The following is an 18,073-nucleotide window of genomic DNA, read 5'->3' as shown; positions in this document are numbered from 1 at the left end:
TCACGGTGGTGGCTCTGAGCAGCTCAGGGCTGGCCTGATGCATTGCTTCCTCTTTCCAACTGCCACGTGTTTCTTGGGAGAAGTGAATTTGGAGCAGTTTGAGATAGCGGTTAAATATCCAAGGATGTCTCGGAGGTTCTGAAGGACTGGAGCCTGCACTGCTCTCCCTGTGGGGAAGGCTCCCAGGGATCAGAGTGCCAGTGTGAGAGTGGGCAGCCCGTGACCAGCGTGCCCGTGGGGGCTCGCTGTGGAAGCACAGGGCCAGGATGAGCCCTGCCCAGGGAGGGGGGACAGCTCTGTGCGCTGCCCACACCAGTGGAAGGAGGGGATTGAACCCGTTTGTTTTTCCTCCGCAGAAGAGACAGGCGGAGGAGACACCACATGTCGATGTGGGAGCCACGCAGCAGCCACCTGTATGTGGGCGGCGGGGGCGCGTGTCCGTCTGTGCCTCCTGTGCTGTCTGTGCGTCCGTCCGCGGGGCCGGGGCACACCCCGCTCCCCTCCGGCCCGGCCGGCAGGGACGGGAGTGGGAATTCACTGTGTGTGTGTGTGTGTGTGTGTGTGTGTGCTGTATCCGTGTGCCCCGTGCTCCCCCGGCTGTGCCGGCGCCCGTCGCTCGCTGCCCGTGGGTGTGCCGTGGGGTGTGAGCAGTGCCCGTGCCCCTGTGTGCTCCTGGGTGTTTCCCTGTGCCGCGGGGGTGTCGGGAAGGGCACGTCTTGTCTTCTCCAAAGTGTTGTTTCACCACGCTGCAAAGGTTCCGTGGCGTGGCCCAGAAGCCCAGTGCAGCTCCTTCCCCTCAAAGTCGCTGCTCCTCAAGCCTCAGGGCAGGCTTTCTACCCGGGATGTGCTGGGAGAGAGGCGAGGAGAGGTCCCTGGATGCAGCAAGAGGGCTTGGCCATCCGCGTTTAAGGTGTCCCCAGGCAGTCACACAAGAGGAAGGTGGTCTCAGCCTGTCTGGGATAGGGCAAACCAGGATGCTGGCTGCTCCCAGAAGCTGGACGTGCTGCCTGAAAGCTTCAGGGCAGCAGCGAGGCTGCTGGGGCTGGTCACCCATCAGCCTGGTGCTTCCTGAAGGGACACAAGCGCACTCCCAGCACCAGAATGACACTGACGAAGCCTTAGCACAGCCTGTAACCCTGGCGGTGGCACTTCCTTCTGCCTGGGATTCCCAGATGAAATCCGGGGTGGGTGCTTCACCGGGGGGATGCTGTGGGCAGCCGGGATGGTGACCCCTCGCTGTCCCCACCCCGTTGCAGGCGGGAGCGTCGCCGGCGGCACCACATGTCGGTGTGGGAGCAGCGCACCAGCCAGCTGCGCCGGCACATGCAGATGTCCAGCCAGGAGGGCATCAACAAGGACGAGCCGCCCCTCATCAATCCCCACGCCAGCATCTTCCGCAGGAAGAGACCCGGGGAGGGTGTCACCCTGGAGAAATGCGCCGAGGAGCAGGGCAAGGGAGAGCGCGAGGGACCCGAGCAGCCGGTCCCGGGGGCCAACCCCGGCGGTGGGGAGGACAGGACATCGCCCCGGGCCAAGCGGGACGTGTGGCAGCAGAAGTCTTGCCATGGGAACTGTGAGCCAGGAGAGCAGGACGGGGCAGGAGGCAGCATCGAGGACAGGGCGAGGATGAGGCAGAGCCAGCGGCGCAGTCGGCACCGCAGAGCCCGCGTGGAGGGCAAGGACACGGCTGGCATCCTGGGCAGCCGCTCGGCCAGCCAGGAGATGGGGCTGGAGGAGGCCAGCGCCGCAGAAGGGACACAGGATGGGGACCGGCGTGGGGACGTGGCTGCGGCAGAGGCGCTGATTCCGGGGGAGCCAGAGGCGAGCGGGGAGTCCATCAGGTTGGTACCTGCAGAGGGCATCTTGCTGTCCCCACAGCTGCTTGTATTCTTTTCTGCTGTCCCCCTAGCTCCTCACACCTCCTTTCCCCCCCTGTCTCTACTGCAGGACAAACGGGGTCCCTGCCGGCGACGCCGATCTGATTGGGAGCACCAAGAAGGGCAGCCCCCCGCACGTCGTGCCCGAGCTCTCCCAGGGGAAGACGGGCACCCTGACGGAGCAGGACTGCAGCAGCCCGGACACGAGCGAGCAGGCGCTGCTGGAGCCCAGCCGCAGCGTGAGCCGCAGCGAGCCCGACCTCTCCTCCATCACCCCCAACACCGAGAAGGCCACCGAGAGCACGGCCATCATGATCGATGTCCACGACTCCGCTGTGGTACAGAGTGAGGACCCGTCTCTCTTTCCTGAGCCCCCCTCCCAGCCCTCGGGGATCCTGTGGGGGTGAAAGGCTGCTTGCATGGCTTTTCCTGTCTGCATCCATCAGCTGGGGGGATCTCCGTGCTGCTCCTTGCAGCGCCTCACCCCTGTTTTGGACAGGAGCCCAAGCGCTGATGCACCAGCATCCCCTGGGATGTTTGTCCCTTTCTCACCTCTTCCCATCCACCCCTTCATCTGATCCATCATTTCCCACCACCTCTTCTTCGGATCCATCATTTCTCCTTCCTCTCTGCCTGGGCAAAACTCTGGCATTCCCTGTTTTCCCTGGAACATCTGTAGCCTCCGGCAGCTCACTGTCACTCAAACCCCTTAGCGGCATCCTAGCTGTCAAGGTGAGCTGCTTTAAACAGTGTTATTAATTAAGCAGCAAGGTGAAAACTGGCCTTGTTAAACCCATTTCATCTGCTCCATCCCAGCAGCTGGTGTGTTTTCTTCCTACCTAGTCCCTCTCCCTGTGACAGCACAGGAGTTCAGAGCAGGAATCCAGAGGGGGGTTGCTCGGGTGGCAGGGACACCCCAGGGTGTTGTCTGGGTGCAAGGTCGGGCAAAGGCTCTCGCTTTCCTGCAGTTAGCAACAAGACAGACGGCGAAGCCAGCCCCTTAAAGGAGGCCGAGACCAAAGAGGATGAGGAAGAAATGGAGAAGAAGAAGAGGAAGAAGGAAAAGAGCGAGACGGGCAAAGCCATGGTGCCGCACAGCTCCATGTTCATCTTCAGCACCACCAACCCGTGAGATGTGTTTCATGTTGGGGCTGGGGAGGGCTGCAAGGGGAAGGACCCCAGATATCACCAAAACCGGGGAATCCCTGTGAGAAGGGAGCTGAGTGTCTCCCAAACAGGCTTAATAAGCAGCCACAGAGTTCCCCAAGCCCCACATAGCTCTCTCTCTGTGGCATGGCACATGGCTCGCTCTCCCAGCTGCCGATTGCTAAGCTGGGATTTTTGTTCATTGACTGTCATACTTACCTGCAGTTTTCTGCTACTCTGTAGCTCTTCCCCACATCCAGCAGCCTGGAAGAGCAAGCACCCCAATTTCTTGGGAACTCTCCCTGGCTGGCTGTGGGGCTGAGGCAGCTGAGAAGAGGGATCAACAAGCCCAGACACCCCTTGGGCTCCCTTCTTCTGTTCCTCAGGCTTTCCTGCCCACCTCCCCACCCTGGAAGGTGGCATTATGGGGTGGGCTTTGCACAAGGGCTGTCTGTGGCTGTGGCCTGCCAGGGGCTCACAGGTGGGGTGTGGGCTGTGTCCCTGCAGGGTGAGGAGGGCCTGCCACTACATCGTGAACCTGCGCTACTTCGAGATGTGCATCCTCCTGGTGATCGCTGCCAGCAGCATCGCCCTCGCTGCCGAGGATCCCGTCCTCACCAACTCCGACCGCAACAAAGTGATTGCAACCCCCTCCCACTGCCAGTGCAGGCAGAGCTCCTGCAGGGTTTTAGCTCTGTAGGATCTGTAGGATCAGGGCAGCTGGTGATGGCACTCGCACCGTGCTGTGGAATCTGGCTTTTCCCCCATCACCTTCTGTTGTGAACTGTGGGAGTCACTCCCAGATTCCCACACGTGGGGGTTGGAGCCTGGGGAGAGACCAGGATGCCTGGTTAGCTGTAAAGTGACTTGGACTGAGGAGATGCTGGTGCTGGTGTGGGGCCCGTGATCCTGGCTAGCAGTGTCGTTTCCAAGCCATTTGCATGGGGAATGATTCCCTCCTCCTGCACAGGCTGGGTTCGGGGCTGTCCTGAACTCTTGGAGATGAGACTGGGTTTGGGACAAGCAAATCAACCCTATTTTGCCCCTGAGCCAGGCAAGCTGCTGCAGCTGGGTGTCTGGGTGGGCATGGTTTGCTCGGCAGCAGCTGCAGTGCACCTGTGTCCTCTCTGCAGGTGCTGAGGTACTTCGACTACGTCTTCACTGGTGTCTTCACCTTCGAGATGGTGATCAAGGTAAGAGCCCTGACAGGATGCAGCAGCCCTGGGAAATAGCTCCGTTTTGCAGTTCTGTTCTAAATTTAGATGGTGGAGACCTTTAAGTCTGTTTCTCAGCAGTGCTGGTCCAGCGTGCTCAGCTGCTCCTTTATCAGCCTTGAGGCTTCCCCAAAATACCAAGTCCTGCACCCAGGACACTGGGATGTGTCTGCAGTGTTCCTGGTCCCCCAGCTTGGTGTCTGAGCTGCTCATTCCCTGCCTGTTTTTCTCTCTGTATCTCCTCTCCAGATGATTGATCAGGGCTTGATCCTGCAGGATGGCTCCTACTTCCGAGACCTCTGGAACATCCTGGATTTCATCGTGGTGGTGGGAGCGCTGGTGGCTTTTGCCTTGGCGTAAGTGGCCCTTGTCCTTGTCAGCTCCCTGCCGCCCCTGGGCTGGGCTGGGAGAAGGATGAAACTCTGTGTTATGGCTACTAGACTCTGATTTTGTTTTGTATTTTATTTCTCTGCGCCCTTCTGGTATGGCTCCTGGCAGCGGTGTTTGGCTGTTCCGGTGTTTCTCCTTGTTTGGCAGAAGCTGGTGAGAAAGCAGGCAGGGAGCAAGGCAAGGCAAGCTGGAGATGCTAGGAAGAAGTTGGTGGTGCAAGTGGGTTTGATACAGCAGAAGGGGCTGTTACAGAGGGGAAAAATGGCCTAAAGGTGCCAGAGCTGGAGTTACACACCTGCTATGCATTTTGGGGTGTGCTGAGACAGCAAAAGCAGCAGCCTGCCAGGTGGAGCTGTCCTGTGAACACATTTGTGCTGGAAATGGTAGCCCTGGCTGGTGACTTTTCCTCTGTTCTGAGGCGGACATTGCTCTGGAGCCCTGCAGGAATGGGGATGAGGCTGGTGGGGGTTGTGCCCGTATCCTCTGAGGCATCACGGAGAAGGCTGTGTGCTTTCCCTGCTGCGTCCCCACTGAGCATTGCTTGGAGATTGGGCCCTGGCACTGAGCTTGTGGCACCTGTGGGTGCTGGGATGTGCCATGGAGGGCAGGAGCACACAGGGATGAGTTTCCTGCTGCTCTGACGTGCCCTGTGCTGCTGGCTGGGGCAGGGGGTGCAGTGAGCTCAGGGAGGGATGTGTGGTGCTTGCAGGGAAGGGGCATCCCCTGGTCCCCAGGGCTGTGCTGCCCCATTGGTGCCCGAGGAGGGAGAGGAGCAGAGAGGAGAGGTTCAGGCTCCTTTGTCACGCTGTTGTTCACTCTTTGTGCCTGTGACACTGGCAGCAGTGGCTGGTGACAGGGGAAGGCCTGGCAGCCACGCAGACGGGAGCCTTGGCCTTGTCCACAGCTCAGGTACCGTGCGGGGCTCTCAGGGTGCCCATGAGGTCCCTCAATGGATTACAGCCCATAATCCATCCCTCCCACCTCACCCCGGACTGGGCAGCAGCTCCTTCTCCTGGTTCTCACCCACTTGTCCCACTCTGGCTCGTTGCTTGTGCCTTCCTCACCCTCCTCACCCCATTCCTCGCCTGGTGCTTCCAGCCCCTGCTCTCTCCTTGGGAAGAGCACGGGAGAATTCAGCTTGCCCAGCACAGGGATGAAGCAGCCCCTGGGCAGGGCAGGGGGCTGACCACAGACCCTGGCATGGGGAAGGGGCTTGGGGCAGGTTTGCTGCCTGGGGACAATGCTCTGAGCCTCTGGGAGGCCACACAGGCCACCACGAGGGTGGATGAAGCATCTCCAGGGTGTGGCTGATCCCTGCTCTGCCACCCTCAGCGTGTGTCTGGCAGGGCTCAAGGGCATCAGCAGCCTGAAGATGCACTGGGTGTTTTGAGGAGGAGGAGGGCAAGGGAGCCTTTTCCTTCCACGGCGACTTCCATCAAGAATTTCGACGGCTGAAGGAGCACAGGCTGTTGGCTCAGCCTGCTCCTGGGTGGAGGGGCGTCCTCACCACACACAGGAATTGCTTACTGTCCCCTTGCCCTCGCCCCACAAGGGTGGCACAATTCCTGCTGCGGAGGCAGGGCCCAGCACCGAGCGTGTGGGGAAGTGCCGGCACCTTCCAGGCCTGCTTTCCGCCTGCCTGCCTCCCCCCTCCTCCTGAGGGAAACACATTCCCTCTGGGCATGGGGCAGCTGAATTCTCGAGGGTGAGGCCCGCCATGGGCCGTGGCACCAAAGCCCTTCCCGTGGAGGAGGCCTCGGCGTCTCCACATGCGTTTGCAGCAAGCACTGGTGTCTCCTGCTCTCTCCTGCAGCTGTAGCTGGGGAGATGCTGAGCTGCTGGTGCCATGGACGGGGCTTTTTGTCATGTAAACCCGCAGGATTGTCCGTCTGCCCCGCCTCCAGCCTGGCTCCTGCTGGAGGAGATGAGCTCATGGCTTCGGCAGTGAAGGGAACAAAGGCACCACGGTGATTTCCGATGGGTTCATACATTATAAAGCATTTATAAGAACACCTGCCTCTCCCCTCAGCAGCCCAGCACCGCCGCAGCCGCGGGAGCTGCAGGATATTCACCAGCTCTCCATGTCCCAGCCTGCCACCCTCCCTCCTGATCTCCAGGGGAAAACTCTGGTGGTGATGTTCCAGTCCTCTCCTTTTCTTCTCCCTCTGTGAGCTCTTTGGTGTGGGGCCAGGGCAGGGGCAGTGTTCTCCTCCTTCTCCTTCTCCTTCTCCTTCTCCTTCTCCTTCTCCTTCTCCTTCTCCTTCTCCTTCTCCTTCTCCTTCTCCTTCTCCTTCTCCTTCTCCTTCTCCTTCTCCTTCTCCTTCTCCTTCTCCTTCTCCTTCTCCTTCTCCTTCTCCTTCTCCTTCTCCTTTTCTTCTCCTCCACTCCTTCATGGTGCTGGGTGGGAACAGCAGTGGCCATGGAGTGCCTGTAGCAATTACTTGGATGAGAGCAGCTGGTGCCCGAGTCCAGCACTTCCCAGTAGGAATGCTGGGATGTGCCATGCAGGTTTCCTGCCCCTCTTGCCTCCCCTCTGCATTCTGGTTTTCCCACAGGGGTGGCTGTGGGCACAGCAGGAGGTCTTTGAGCTGGTTCAGGAGTGCCACCATCATCCACAGGTTGTCTGTGCCACATCCAAATCAGTGATCACCAAGTGTCCACCCACAAAGCCATCTCTCTGTGAGCCATTGTGGTTTGTCCACTGCTCCCTCAGAGGCCACAGATCCTGAGAGAGGCTGTCTCCATTCACCCATAGCTTTCCACATGGAAAGCTAATACATCAATCCATACAGAGCCTAAATAAAAAGCTGTAAATCTCCGAAGAGTTCAAATTAAATTAGCTGAAATAACCAGGACCACAACTAAAGTTCCTGCTTGCCTTTGCCTCCCTCCAAGGCTGCAGTTCTCAGCAGTTTTGCAGAGCTGTCCAGGGCTGGTGGAAAGCTTGGTGGAGAGGTTTGAGTGGCCAGTGTGGAGCCCTTGGTGTGCAGGGGTTGATTACCCAGCAGAGGGGCCTCTTTCCTTGCAGCATCTCCTTGTGCCCATTGGCACCAGGGCCTGGAAGGGAGAAGGACCCCTAGGTACTGCAAAATAACCTGGTGTGAGGCAGGTCAGGGCAGAGGTCCCACCACAGAAGCACTGCAAAGTTAAATTGTCACCTTTTCAGCACATCTCCCACATGTTGGACTGACACACAGCCAGGGGCTGGAGTTATGTGGTTCAGGAAAAGTTTTACTTACAGGCTTTGCCCCCAGTGCTGAGCACTCTGTGTGCACGTGGCAGGGACTTGGCTGAGACAGGGACAGGGGCTTGGTTACAACCAGGGACCTTGGAGCCCACCATGCCTTGTCCAACTGAGCGTCCTGCTGGCTTGCAGGAGATCCTGCACTGCAGCTCGGACTCAGTGGAGCTCTCAGTAGAGATGATTTAGCAGAATTTGGATGGGAACTATTGTGGCTTTCAGGTAGGTTCCCTTGGAGGTACCTGCCTTTGGCTCACTGACCCCACAACTCATGGCTGAGGAGGACTGTGTGCCTTCCTGCTGTTGCCCACTGTCCCACTCCATGCAGGTTCCTCTTGCAGCAGAGCTTTCACCATGTGCCCCCTACCCAAAACCTCCAGCAGGGAGGGCAGGAGGGGCTTCTGGATGAGTCTCTCCCTGGAGATGTGCCCTGTGCTGAAGGGTACAGCATGGTCTACACACCGTGCCTTTCTCCTGAGGTCTGGGGTGGTGGGCAGCTGCTGCAGGGTCCCCATGCAGCTCCCCTGACCCTCTTCTTACCTTCCTCCTCTCTTTCTTTTTCCATCTCTCTGCTGGTGCTGCTCGGTGGCTGCTGGGCTGGATCGCCGACAGGAATGCTTTGGGGTAACTATGGTGCTCGAGATCTTGTGGGATGCTGCTCCTGGGAATGCAGGGGGGGTGGGTGCAGGTGGATGTCAGTCTGTCCCACACCTGGGCTGACCTTCAGCTGTGTTTTCAGGGGCTGCAGCACATTGCTCTGCAGGCACTCCTGAGGGCTGAAGGGATCCCCCCTCAGCAGGTGTCAGACACTGCAGTTGGGGTGCCCTTGGTGACAACTTGCACCAGCTGAGTGCTGCCCTCAAACCCTCACCCCAGCCCTCAGTCAGATGTCCCAGGCCTTTATCCAGGCCCTCTTTCTGAGCAAAACAGGAGAAAAGTGAGTCCTAGGTCCGTCTGTACAGTTGCTTCCCATGCATGTGAGGGCTGTGCTCCTAGGGAGGGCTATTAATTAGTGGTTTTGTTTACATCTCATAATGATTAAGCCCATTATTGTACTCCCTGTTGCATTAACCCTCGCCAAGGAGCTGTGTAATTGGGAGCATCTGTTGTTGCAAGTAATTTCCTTGAGGTTTTTCAAGGGTGCCTGGTGGATCCAAGCTGTGCCACCTTCACCAGGACCTCGAGATCCAGTCTTTAGTTAAAAGACAAGGAAAAAAAAACCCACCTGGTATTGTGGTTGGGGAATAATCATGATATGCAAGAAATGAGGGTCATGAGGGGGCTTTTCAAAAGAATTCTCCTGGTAAGCTCTGCCTCCCTCAGCTGACTTGGGGTGAAGGCAAGAGTAGCCCTGATCTGGAGAGACCTTTGAGACCCTCCCACAGGTCCAACCCCTGTGCCTCAGTCAGGGACACCTTCCACTAGACCAGGCTGTTCACCATCTAACTTTGCCTGGAACACTTCCAGGGATGAGTCACCCACAATTTCCCTGGCAATGTAGACCCCATTGAGCGAACCTTCCTCATTTTATTCTGCATTTCTTGCAACGGGAAGAAAACAATTTGCAGCGGTGGTGACCCTGTGCAAGCCCCATTTGCAAACAGCGTGTGCCTGAAGGGGCAAACCTCCTGGCACTGCCTGCCCCACAACAGGGGGTTTGTTGAGGTCACTGGAAGGGTGCTAATCCCAGGAAAGAGAGGATTGCCTTGTTTTCCATCTCTGCCGGCTGTCAGCGCGTGTTGGAGGAGCCGCGTTTAGGTGGGCTGAGAGCTCAGCAGCGTTTCTGCCCCTCCTGTTCCCATCTGCACACGTGCTGGGGAGGTGTTTTCGGCAGTTCAGCTCCCCAGGGCACCCAGGTCTACAAGGTTATTGTCTCTCTGTTCCATTTTTGGGTGCGTGTGCCTCCCTCCAACGTGGCAGGACCAACAAGGGCCGGGATATCAAGACCATCAAGTCTCTCCGTGTGCTGCGGGTCTTGAGGCCCCTGAAAACCATCAAGAGACTGCCCAAGCTGAAGGTAACGAGCTCCATCTCCTGCCTTACATCCTCTTCTCCTCTTCTCTGGGAGCAGGGACCACCACAGTGATTTGTTTGTGAGCAATAAAAATGTTGTTTTCAAAACTTTTGGGGTGTTCTAGGAGCCCCGTGTGCAACCACCACACCCTTCAGACTGCTTCATGTCTGGAGGTGCAGTGAGTTTTTAAAAACAAGCCTGGACCACTGCAAGGTGTCCAGAAGTAGTTCTTCTGCCAGGGAAAGTGGGGCTTGAGTGAATAAAATGGAGCAAAGCCCGGATGTTCTCCTGAAAAATAGGCTGCCCTGGTTTTGGAGAGCTCAAATCTCTTTGGGAAGTTTTTCATCTTTCCCACCAGAGCAGGTTGCAAACAGCTCGGGGTTTTGTGTGCTGTGCTGTCATGGTGTTGCACTGAAGAGGGATTTCCCATCTCAATAATGGCATTATTTCTGCATCACAGGTAGGATTATAAATTTCCCTGCCTTAGCTGATGGGGTACAGGGCCAAAAAAGTGTATGATACTGAGGAAGCCCTTTTTTTAAAACTTGTAAGTGGTTTAGGTGATTGATGAGACCCAGGGTGGCACCCCAGAAACATGGGGGTTGACCCCAGCTTTTCTTCCTGATCAGTGGATGGAGTCAGCCCGTGTTAGTTCCTTTATGGAAGTGCCCGTCTCCATCATGAAACAGGGATAAGGACAATCCCCACTTGAAGTGCTGTGAGAGCCAGGGCTGAGAGCACTAAGGAACGTGCTGCTGTGGCAGGCAGAGGTATTTGCTCTGCCTTGTTACTCGGGGTGATGCAAAATGATGAAGTGTTCGCTAATTAGTCTTGAGTGCTGCTAATTGCATCATTAGGATGGTCCCCCATCTGCTTCCCTGGTTGCAGAGAACTCTGAGGACACAAATATGCATCCCTGGTGCTGTCTCAGGGGCTGCATGGTGCCTACACGTGTGCTGTGGGTGCTCTGTGTGTTAACCTCATTCACTAAGTAGCTTTTGGCCTTGGAGAAGGCCCAGCTCTTTCCTTCTTTTCCCAGCAAGTAACCCGGTCTTGGTGCAGGGCTGTGGGTCCCCCAGGGTGAGCTCTGCCCTCTCTTCCAGGCGGTTTTTGACTGTGTCGTGACGTCTCTCAAGAACGTCTTCAACATCCTCATTGTCTACAAGCTCTTCATGTTCATCTTCGCCGTCATCGCCGTGCAGCTCTTCAAGGGGAAGTTCTTCTACTGCACTGACAGCTCCAAGGACACGCAGAAGGACTGCATGTAGGTGCCCTGTGGAGTAGCTCTGGTGCTCCTGACCCCTCTGGCAAGGGCAGGGTGCTGGGTCATGTCTGCTGTGGGTCCCTGTTGAGCCCTTGGCTTGACTTGCTCCTGGGGACAGCATGGGCTGAGCTCTGCCCCCAGTGCTGTGGCCCATCCTTCTGTGGGGTGCAGAGCCTTTAATTTGCTCCTGTTCTTTCCTCCTTTTCTCTTCTGTTTTACTTTCCCCTTCTCCCTCCCCTCCCTCACTGTCGTTATCCAGCTTCTCCCTGCGGGAGGAGAGGTGACCCCCGCACACACCCACGCTGTCCCCCGCATTCAAACCCACCATCCCCTACTCTGGCAGCCCAAAACCCCAAGGTCACTGCTCCCTCTTCACCTTGCAGAGGGAACTACGTGGACCATGAGAAGAACAAGATGGAGGTGAAGTGCCGGGAGTGGAAGCGGCACGAGTTTCACTATGACAATATCATCTGGGCTCTGCTCACCCTGTTCACGGTGTCCACCGGCGAGGGGTGGCCCCAGTGAGTATTCTGCTCCATCTGTCCCCTTGCACAGGGGTGGTCACCCTGTTGGAGTGGTCAGGTTACACTCAGTGAGGCTGAGAGAGGAGCTGCTGGGCGGGGAGTCAGAGAGAATAACAAATTATACCAGTACAAAAGAGGTTTTAGCCCCACTATGAGGCTGGAGCCGTGGCTGGGGTTAGGTTCTTCCTCAGGGAGTGAATGATGGATAATGCCTTTTCTGTGTGGCCTGGAGATACATTTTAAGTCAATATTAGGGATAACGGTAGGACTGGACCTCTCTAAATGCTCGTGTGAGCTCGGGCAATATTTTTTTCTCTGTGTGCAGAGCACGGGAAAATCCATTTTCCATCAGGGATGTGGCAAAGCACCATAAAACAAGCTGTAGCCATTTAAAAGGGTCATCCTCGAAAGCAGATTAGGACAGAGCTTTACCTTGTCATTACACAAGCGTGGACAGACAGAGCTGGGTCCCATTGGAAGTGATGGATGTATCCCTGGTTGCTTTTCTTCACCTCTCTGCCCACAGGGTGCTGCAGCACTCGGTGGATGTGACGGAGGAGGACCGCGGGCCCAGCCGCAGCAACCGCATGGAGATGTCCATTTTTTATGTTGTCTACTTCGTGGTCTTCCCTTTCTTCTTCGTCAACATTTTCGTGGCTCTCATCATCATCACCTTCCAAGAGCAAGGAGACAAAATGATGGAGGAGTGCAGCCTGGAGAAGAATGAGGTATGGTCTGGGGAGGGGGATATTTCCATGGGGTTTTTAGCAATTTGAGAGCTTGGAACTCCCTTGCTGTTGAAAAAGTGAGAAACCCACGAGCCAGCTGCCTTCCCAGATAATGAAGGAAAGAATTGTGGCAGCCACCAGCACCTCCCAGGTGTCCATGGGGGTCTGATGGGCGTTATTTTGTTGCAGAGGGCCTGCATTGACTTTGCCATCAGCGCCAAGCCCCTGACGCGGTACATGCCCCAGAACAGACACACCTTCCAGTACCGCGTGTGGCACTTCGTGGTGTCCCCGTCCTTTGAGTACACCATCATGGCCATGATAGCCCTCAACACCGTGGTGCTCATGATGAAGGTGAGCTGGGGTCAGAGGGAGGCTGTCCTCTTTGTCTGGAGCAGTGGGATCAGTCAGGATGGGAGCAGAGGGAATTTTGGTTGTGGAGATGCTTTGAGACAGTGCGTGAATTCCTTGGGCACATCCCTGTGAAACAACGCAGGACCCAAACTGGAGTGGCACCTTTTCTAAAGGAAATTACCCAAATTATTTAGATCTCTTAACTGCTGCAGGCAGATCTGGATTTTCTCTGTGGTCCCTTCTTAGAAGAAGTGACATCTGTCCTGGGAGAGGGGTGGAGAGAGTAAGGAGGACATGTTCTTGATGCCCCCAAGGCAAGGAACATGGACCACCACAGGCCTGTTCTGAGAGAGGGGTGAGGAAAGGAAGGAATTCTGGAGGCAGCCAGGCAGCAAACACAGGCTGTGTCAGGTCTGTGCTGGGACAATCATCAGCCACGAGGCTGGCAGACCCTCTCCTGGCTAGTGCTGTCTCTGTTTCCATCAGTACTATTCTGCTCCATACACCTATGAGCTGGCCCTGAAGTACCTGAACATTGCCTTCACCATGGTGTTCTCCTTGGAGTGCGTCCTCAAGATCATTGCCTTCGGCTTCCTGGTGAGTGCCTGCTCCTGTTCTTTATGAGGGTGTTAATTTGCACTTTGGCAGCGCACAGATCACAGAGGGAAGGTGTTAATAATGTAAGGTTGCTGCTACTTATTTTAGATCCTGGCCTGAGAGCTGCTTTTGGGCTGGAGTCCTTTGGTTCTCATTGCACTTCCCAGTGCTGGATGCTGCTGGTGGACGAAGCCACACTGCTTGTGGCTTGTGCTGCTTCTTGCCTTGTGCTCTGTGCCTGGGCTGTGCGTGTTCTGTGCTGCTGCTGTTAGAGCCCAGTGCTGCTGCACAGGCTGGTGGCTGTGCTCCCTTGTCCCCACAAGTCAGGAGGTGCTGGTGCACTTCTGTCCTTGGGCTGTACCTGAGCAGCAGTGAGACCTCCCTGATTGATTCCCAGTCCTCCAGTGGGGTCTGAAACTATGGATTGCTGTTTCTTCAGCTATTCTTTGCTGCTTATGGGAGACAAAGCCCACTGTCAGGAGGGTTTCTGGCCACCCTCCTTACTCCCAGTAGCACCAGTCATGGTCACGTTTGGTCTTGTGCCAGCTGCTGTGTTTGGAGTTTTCCACTAATGGGACATTAATGGGATACATTCCTTGGGTTTTATTGCAGCATCAGCCTCATTACATGGTTGAGACAATAAAAAGATGGCAAAAGCTCTTGTCTTGCCAACAGTAGCCAAAGAAAATGTCTTTGTTACAGAGCATTTAAAAAACTTTCTAGCCAATAGCACATTGCTAAAGCTTACAGACAATTGTTCTATCCAATCACTAAAAGCACCCATACACCTGCTTCACCCAATGCTTGCTTGTCTGCTCTCTGTTAACAATACACAATATTTCATTATTAAGCTTAAAACCTTCTACTATCTTGCTCAGCATATTTTTCTGTAGTCTTAAGGTCTATCTCAGCCAAGCCTAAAACTCAATCTATTGTTTCATGTCCTTGCTTGCTGTACTATTTTAACGTTTTCTACTTTCAGACTTTGCAGCTGTGGCTAGTTCTCATTTCTCTGTTCTTTCTCTTTCTAAGGCCTGCTTTCACAGCTTTCTGAAAATCTTCTTACCTTTACTATTTCCCACACAGCTGCACAAATAGCAGGGGCTGAGATGTGTCCAGGTGTCTGTGAAGAGGAGGCCAAAGCAGCCTCTTGGCCGTGGGGGTCAATGTGGCGAGCTGTTGCAGCCTGACCTAGGCTGTGGCTACTTTTCCTGCTCCCATTTGCCAGGATGGTCTGTTGGAGGCATGAATTATCTCCCAGGAAAAGCTGCTTGCTGCAGGCATGCTCAGGTCTGCCACTGTCTCAGACACAGGACGAGGCTCCAGACTGTGGCTGCATACAAATGGGCTGCGAGGTCTCCACCACTGGCCATGAGCAGCTTTGGCCTGTGGCCCAGCACCCTTCAGACCTGCCATCCCTGAGCTCAAATCCACGTTCCCTCTCTCCCTCTTTCTTTTTTCAGAATTATTTCCGGGACACCTGGAACATCTTTGACTTCATCACGGTCATCGGCAGCATTACGGAGATCATCCTGACGGACACCAAGGTGGAGCAGGGGCTGGGAGCAGCGGGCTGTGGGGTGGTGGTGGGACCTCCCAGCTCCCTCTGACCCTCTCATCTCCTCCCAGCTGGTGAACACCAGCAGCTTCAACATGAGCTTCCTGAAGCTTTTCCGGGCTGCTCGGCTCATCAAGCTGCTCCGCCAGGGTTACACCATCCGCATCCTGCTCTGGACGTTTGTGCAGTCCTTCAAGGTCAGTCTCCTGTGCCCTGGCCTCCCCCAGGCCACAGGGATGTGGTGCTGCTCCCAAACACAGGCTGTTCCCAAGGCCTTGTAGGAGAGATGGACCAGCACAGCTCACCTGTGTGTTCTGTACTTCTCTGGGGCTGGGCCTGTGATAGATGAGATGACTCATCTGCTTCTCTTGCAGGCACTCCCCTACGTCTGCCTGCTGATTGCCATGCTCTTCTTCATCTACGCCATCATTGGGATGCAGGTGAGACAGACGTGTCCGTGGGTCCCTGTGGCACAGACGGTGACACCAGCGTGTCCCCAGTATTGCACATGGGAGCCAGCCCTGTGCCTGCCTGTCATTGCTACAGTGCCAGGAGGATGCTGAGGGTGGAACAGCTTCTCTGGGAGCTGCAGGGCACTGGGGAAGCTGCCATGGGCTTGTTCAGTCAAGCTCCACAACTTCCTTCCCAACTGGTACCTTTGGAGATGTGGCCCTGGGGATTCAGCTGGGTGCCTGCCATCTCTTGTATTTGTGGGGTTCCCAGACGAAGGAAGGAAATGATGAATCTGACTCCATGTTCTTAGAAGGCTAATTTATTACTTTAAGATACTATATTATATTAAAGAATGCTAAACTAAACTATACTAAAGAATACAGAAAAGATACAGACAGAAGGCTAAAAAGATAATAATGAAAACTCGTGACTCTTTCCGGAGCCTCAACACAGCTTGACCATAATTGGCCAATAATTCAAAACAATTCACATGAAACCAATGAAACAATCACCTGTTGGATAAACAATCTCCAACCAGATTCCAAATCAGCAAAACGCAGGAGAAGCAAACGAGATAATATTGTTTTCCTTTTTCTCTGAGGCTTCTCAGCTTCCCAGGAGAAGAATCCTGGGCAAGGAGATTTTTCCAGAAAATATGACGGTGACAGCCATCCATCTTGTCCCTGTAGCTGTGCCGCTGTTAGTCTGTTTGGGTGCTCCCATTTGGGGCCCTGCTGTGATCTCCCAGCTGCTGGGGGGTCTGCAGAGCACAGTCAGCTTCACAGGCTCCAGCTGGTGAATAAGAGGCACGTGAGCCTTTGGTTTAGTGCAATACAACACCAGCCCTCAGCCCGCACGTGCTGCAGGGCTGGCTCGCCTCTGCTGTGACTAAATCCCACGCTGGAGATGTGACAAAGCATCCTCGACGGCGAGCACTGGGGATGTGCAGCTGCCCAGTGAGCTGCCACAGTACCCAGTGCCTGATTTTGGGTTCACAGAGCTTGGCAGCTCTGCTGTTTAGGGTCTTCCAGTGGCTGATTTTTGCCACCCTGTCCTACTCACCACGGCATCGGCTCCAGGTGTTCTCCTAAACAGCCGCCATCTGACTCAGCCCCCTTCCCTGCCGGGTGGTAGTATTGGATTTATTTTTTTTATTTTTTTTTTAACACCATTGTGAACAAATCCCCAAGCAGTAAAGTCTGTGGGCGTTATTTGAGCAAAATAGCTGGAGGCAGAAAATATTCTACAATTACACATTCCAAAAAACCTGTACAGGGAAAAAATACTCTGCAGTTGGTGTATTTTTAGGTTCAGGGAAAGGGGAATAAATATTTAACAGTAATAACAGCACATATTTCCAATTTGAGGCACTTTACGAACATTCGGTATGTCTTACCACAGCCTTGGCTGAGGGTTGTTGTTAGAATATTGCCCACAGTTTGATCTTTGTTGCCTCTCTTGGCCCTGGGGATGATGGGGTCTGTCCCTCCCTCCCTGAACCCTTCTCCACCCAGTTTGCAGAGCTGTTCCTGTCCCCAGCATCACAGACCATTTCTCCACCAAGGGAAAAGCTCCTGGGAATGTCCAGGAGTGTGACCCAGCACCCACCCAGGACGGTGGGACTTTGTCCCTGCACCTCCAGCGTAGTTGGAGTTGCTGGGTTCCATGTGGTGCTCAGATGGCATTGAGGGATGGATGTGGAATGGTTGGACTCAGCTGATCCCAGGCCCTCCATGCTCCTGTTTCCATGGTAGCTCAGCCTCTCGCAGCCTTTGCCACCCACAGCAAATCCCTGCCAAGGAGAGGAGAGTCTCCTTCCCCGATGGCTGCCTGGCACCAGCTCCTTGGCACGCTGGCTGTGCACCAGCCTGTGTTTGCTGGGGCACTTTTTGTGCAATCACAGAGTCAGAGAACGCTTTGGGTTGGAAGGGACTTTAAAGGCCACCTTGTCCAGCCCCAAGGCAGGGACATCTTCAGCTAGATCAGGTTGCTCAGAGCCCCGTCCAGCCCAGCCTGGAATGCTCTCAAGGACAGGAATATGAATGTGCGGCTGCTTCCCTGGCTGATGAGCTCTTGCCTGAAGAGCTGAGCCCTTTTTCTCCCTTCTGCAGGTTTTTGGCAATATCAAACTAGATGAGGAAAGCCACATTAACCGGCACAACAACTTCCGCAGCTTCCTGGGCTCCCTCATGCTCCTCTTCAGGTGAGCAGCCGTGGAAAACGCTCCTCTGCGTGCCAGAGATGTGTGTAATTTGGGCAGGGGGTGGTGAGGTTTCCCCTGGGGGCAGCCTGGCTCTGTCCCATGCCACCACGAGCTGCTGACAGGGCTGTGTTGGGAACAGGAGTGCCACTGGAGAGGCGTGGCAGGAGATCATGCTGTCCTGCCTGGAGGGCAAAGGCTGCGAGCCGGACACCACGGCGACGTCCGGGCAGAACGAGAACGAGCGCTGCGGCACCGACCTAGCCTATGTTTACTTCGTGTCCTTCATCTTCTTCTGCTCCTTCCTGGTGAGTTGCCTCCTCTGCGGGCTCTGGGGATCCCCCTTGTCAGCACCCCAGCCATCAGGTCATCTTCCATCACCTTCCCACAATCACTCTTTCTTCTCTTCCCTTCTCTGCTCCCTCTCCCCCACTTTCCCCCCACTCTCTCCCTTCCCTTCTCTGCTCCCTCTCCCCTCACCTTCCTTTCTCACTGCCTTTTCCCCCCTTGATT

At 55.4% G+C, this 18,073-nt stretch overlaps 1 protein-coding gene across 9 annotated transcripts in view; it reads left to right on the top strand.

The window, feature by feature from the left end:
• The window catches only part of CACNA1E (calcium voltage-gated channel subunit alpha1 E), a 137,236-nt gene that overhangs the window by 97,905 nt on the left and 21,258 nt on the right, over positions 1–18,073 (top strand). For 5 of the 9 annotated variants that reach the window (XR_010366041.1, XM_064427638.1, XM_064427631.1 and 2 more), the window contains 19 exons: positions 357–413; positions 1,257–1,841; positions 1,948–2,222; positions 2,846–3,005; positions 3,531–3,660; positions 4,157–4,216; positions 4,487–4,593; positions 8,481–8,492; positions 9,789–9,885; positions 10,986–11,146; positions 11,530–11,667; positions 12,197–12,398; positions 12,588–12,752; positions 13,239–13,349; positions 14,813–14,896; positions 14,979–15,104; positions 15,282–15,347; positions 17,472–17,563; positions 17,703–17,868. Coding sequence is in view for 8 of the 9 variants with exons in the window: in XM_064427638.1 (XP_064283708.1) it covers positions 357–413; positions 1,257–1,841; positions 1,948–2,222; positions 2,846–3,005; positions 3,531–3,660; positions 4,157–4,216; positions 4,487–4,593; positions 8,481–8,492; positions 9,789–9,885; positions 10,986–11,146; positions 11,530–11,667; positions 12,197–12,398; positions 12,588–12,752; positions 13,239–13,349; positions 14,813–14,896; positions 14,979–15,104; positions 15,282–15,347; positions 17,472–17,563; positions 17,703–17,868 (2,794 nt within the window). In the remaining variant the exon portion in view is untranslated. The remainder of the gene's footprint in view (positions 1–356; positions 414–1,256; positions 1,842–1,947; positions 2,223–2,845; positions 3,006–3,530; positions 3,661–4,156; positions 4,217–4,486; positions 4,594–8,480; positions 8,493–9,788; positions 9,886–10,985; positions 11,147–11,529; positions 11,668–12,196; positions 12,399–12,587; positions 12,753–13,238; positions 13,350–14,812; positions 14,897–14,978; positions 15,105–15,281; positions 15,348–17,471; positions 17,564–17,702; positions 17,869–18,073) is intronic. The other 4 variants (XM_064427633.1, XM_064427637.1, XM_064427632.1 and 1 more) reach the window with 2 other exon arrangements.

The sequence above is a fragment of the Passer domesticus genome, chromosome 7 (assembly GCF_036417665.1).
Source record: "Passer domesticus isolate bPasDom1 chromosome 7, bPasDom1.hap1, whole genome shotgun sequence".
Taxonomy (NCBI): domain Eukaryota; kingdom Metazoa; phylum Chordata; class Aves; order Passeriformes; family Passeridae; genus Passer; species Passer domesticus.
Note: the sequence above shows the minus strand (reverse complement) of the source record. Positions and strands in the feature narration are given on the sequence as shown.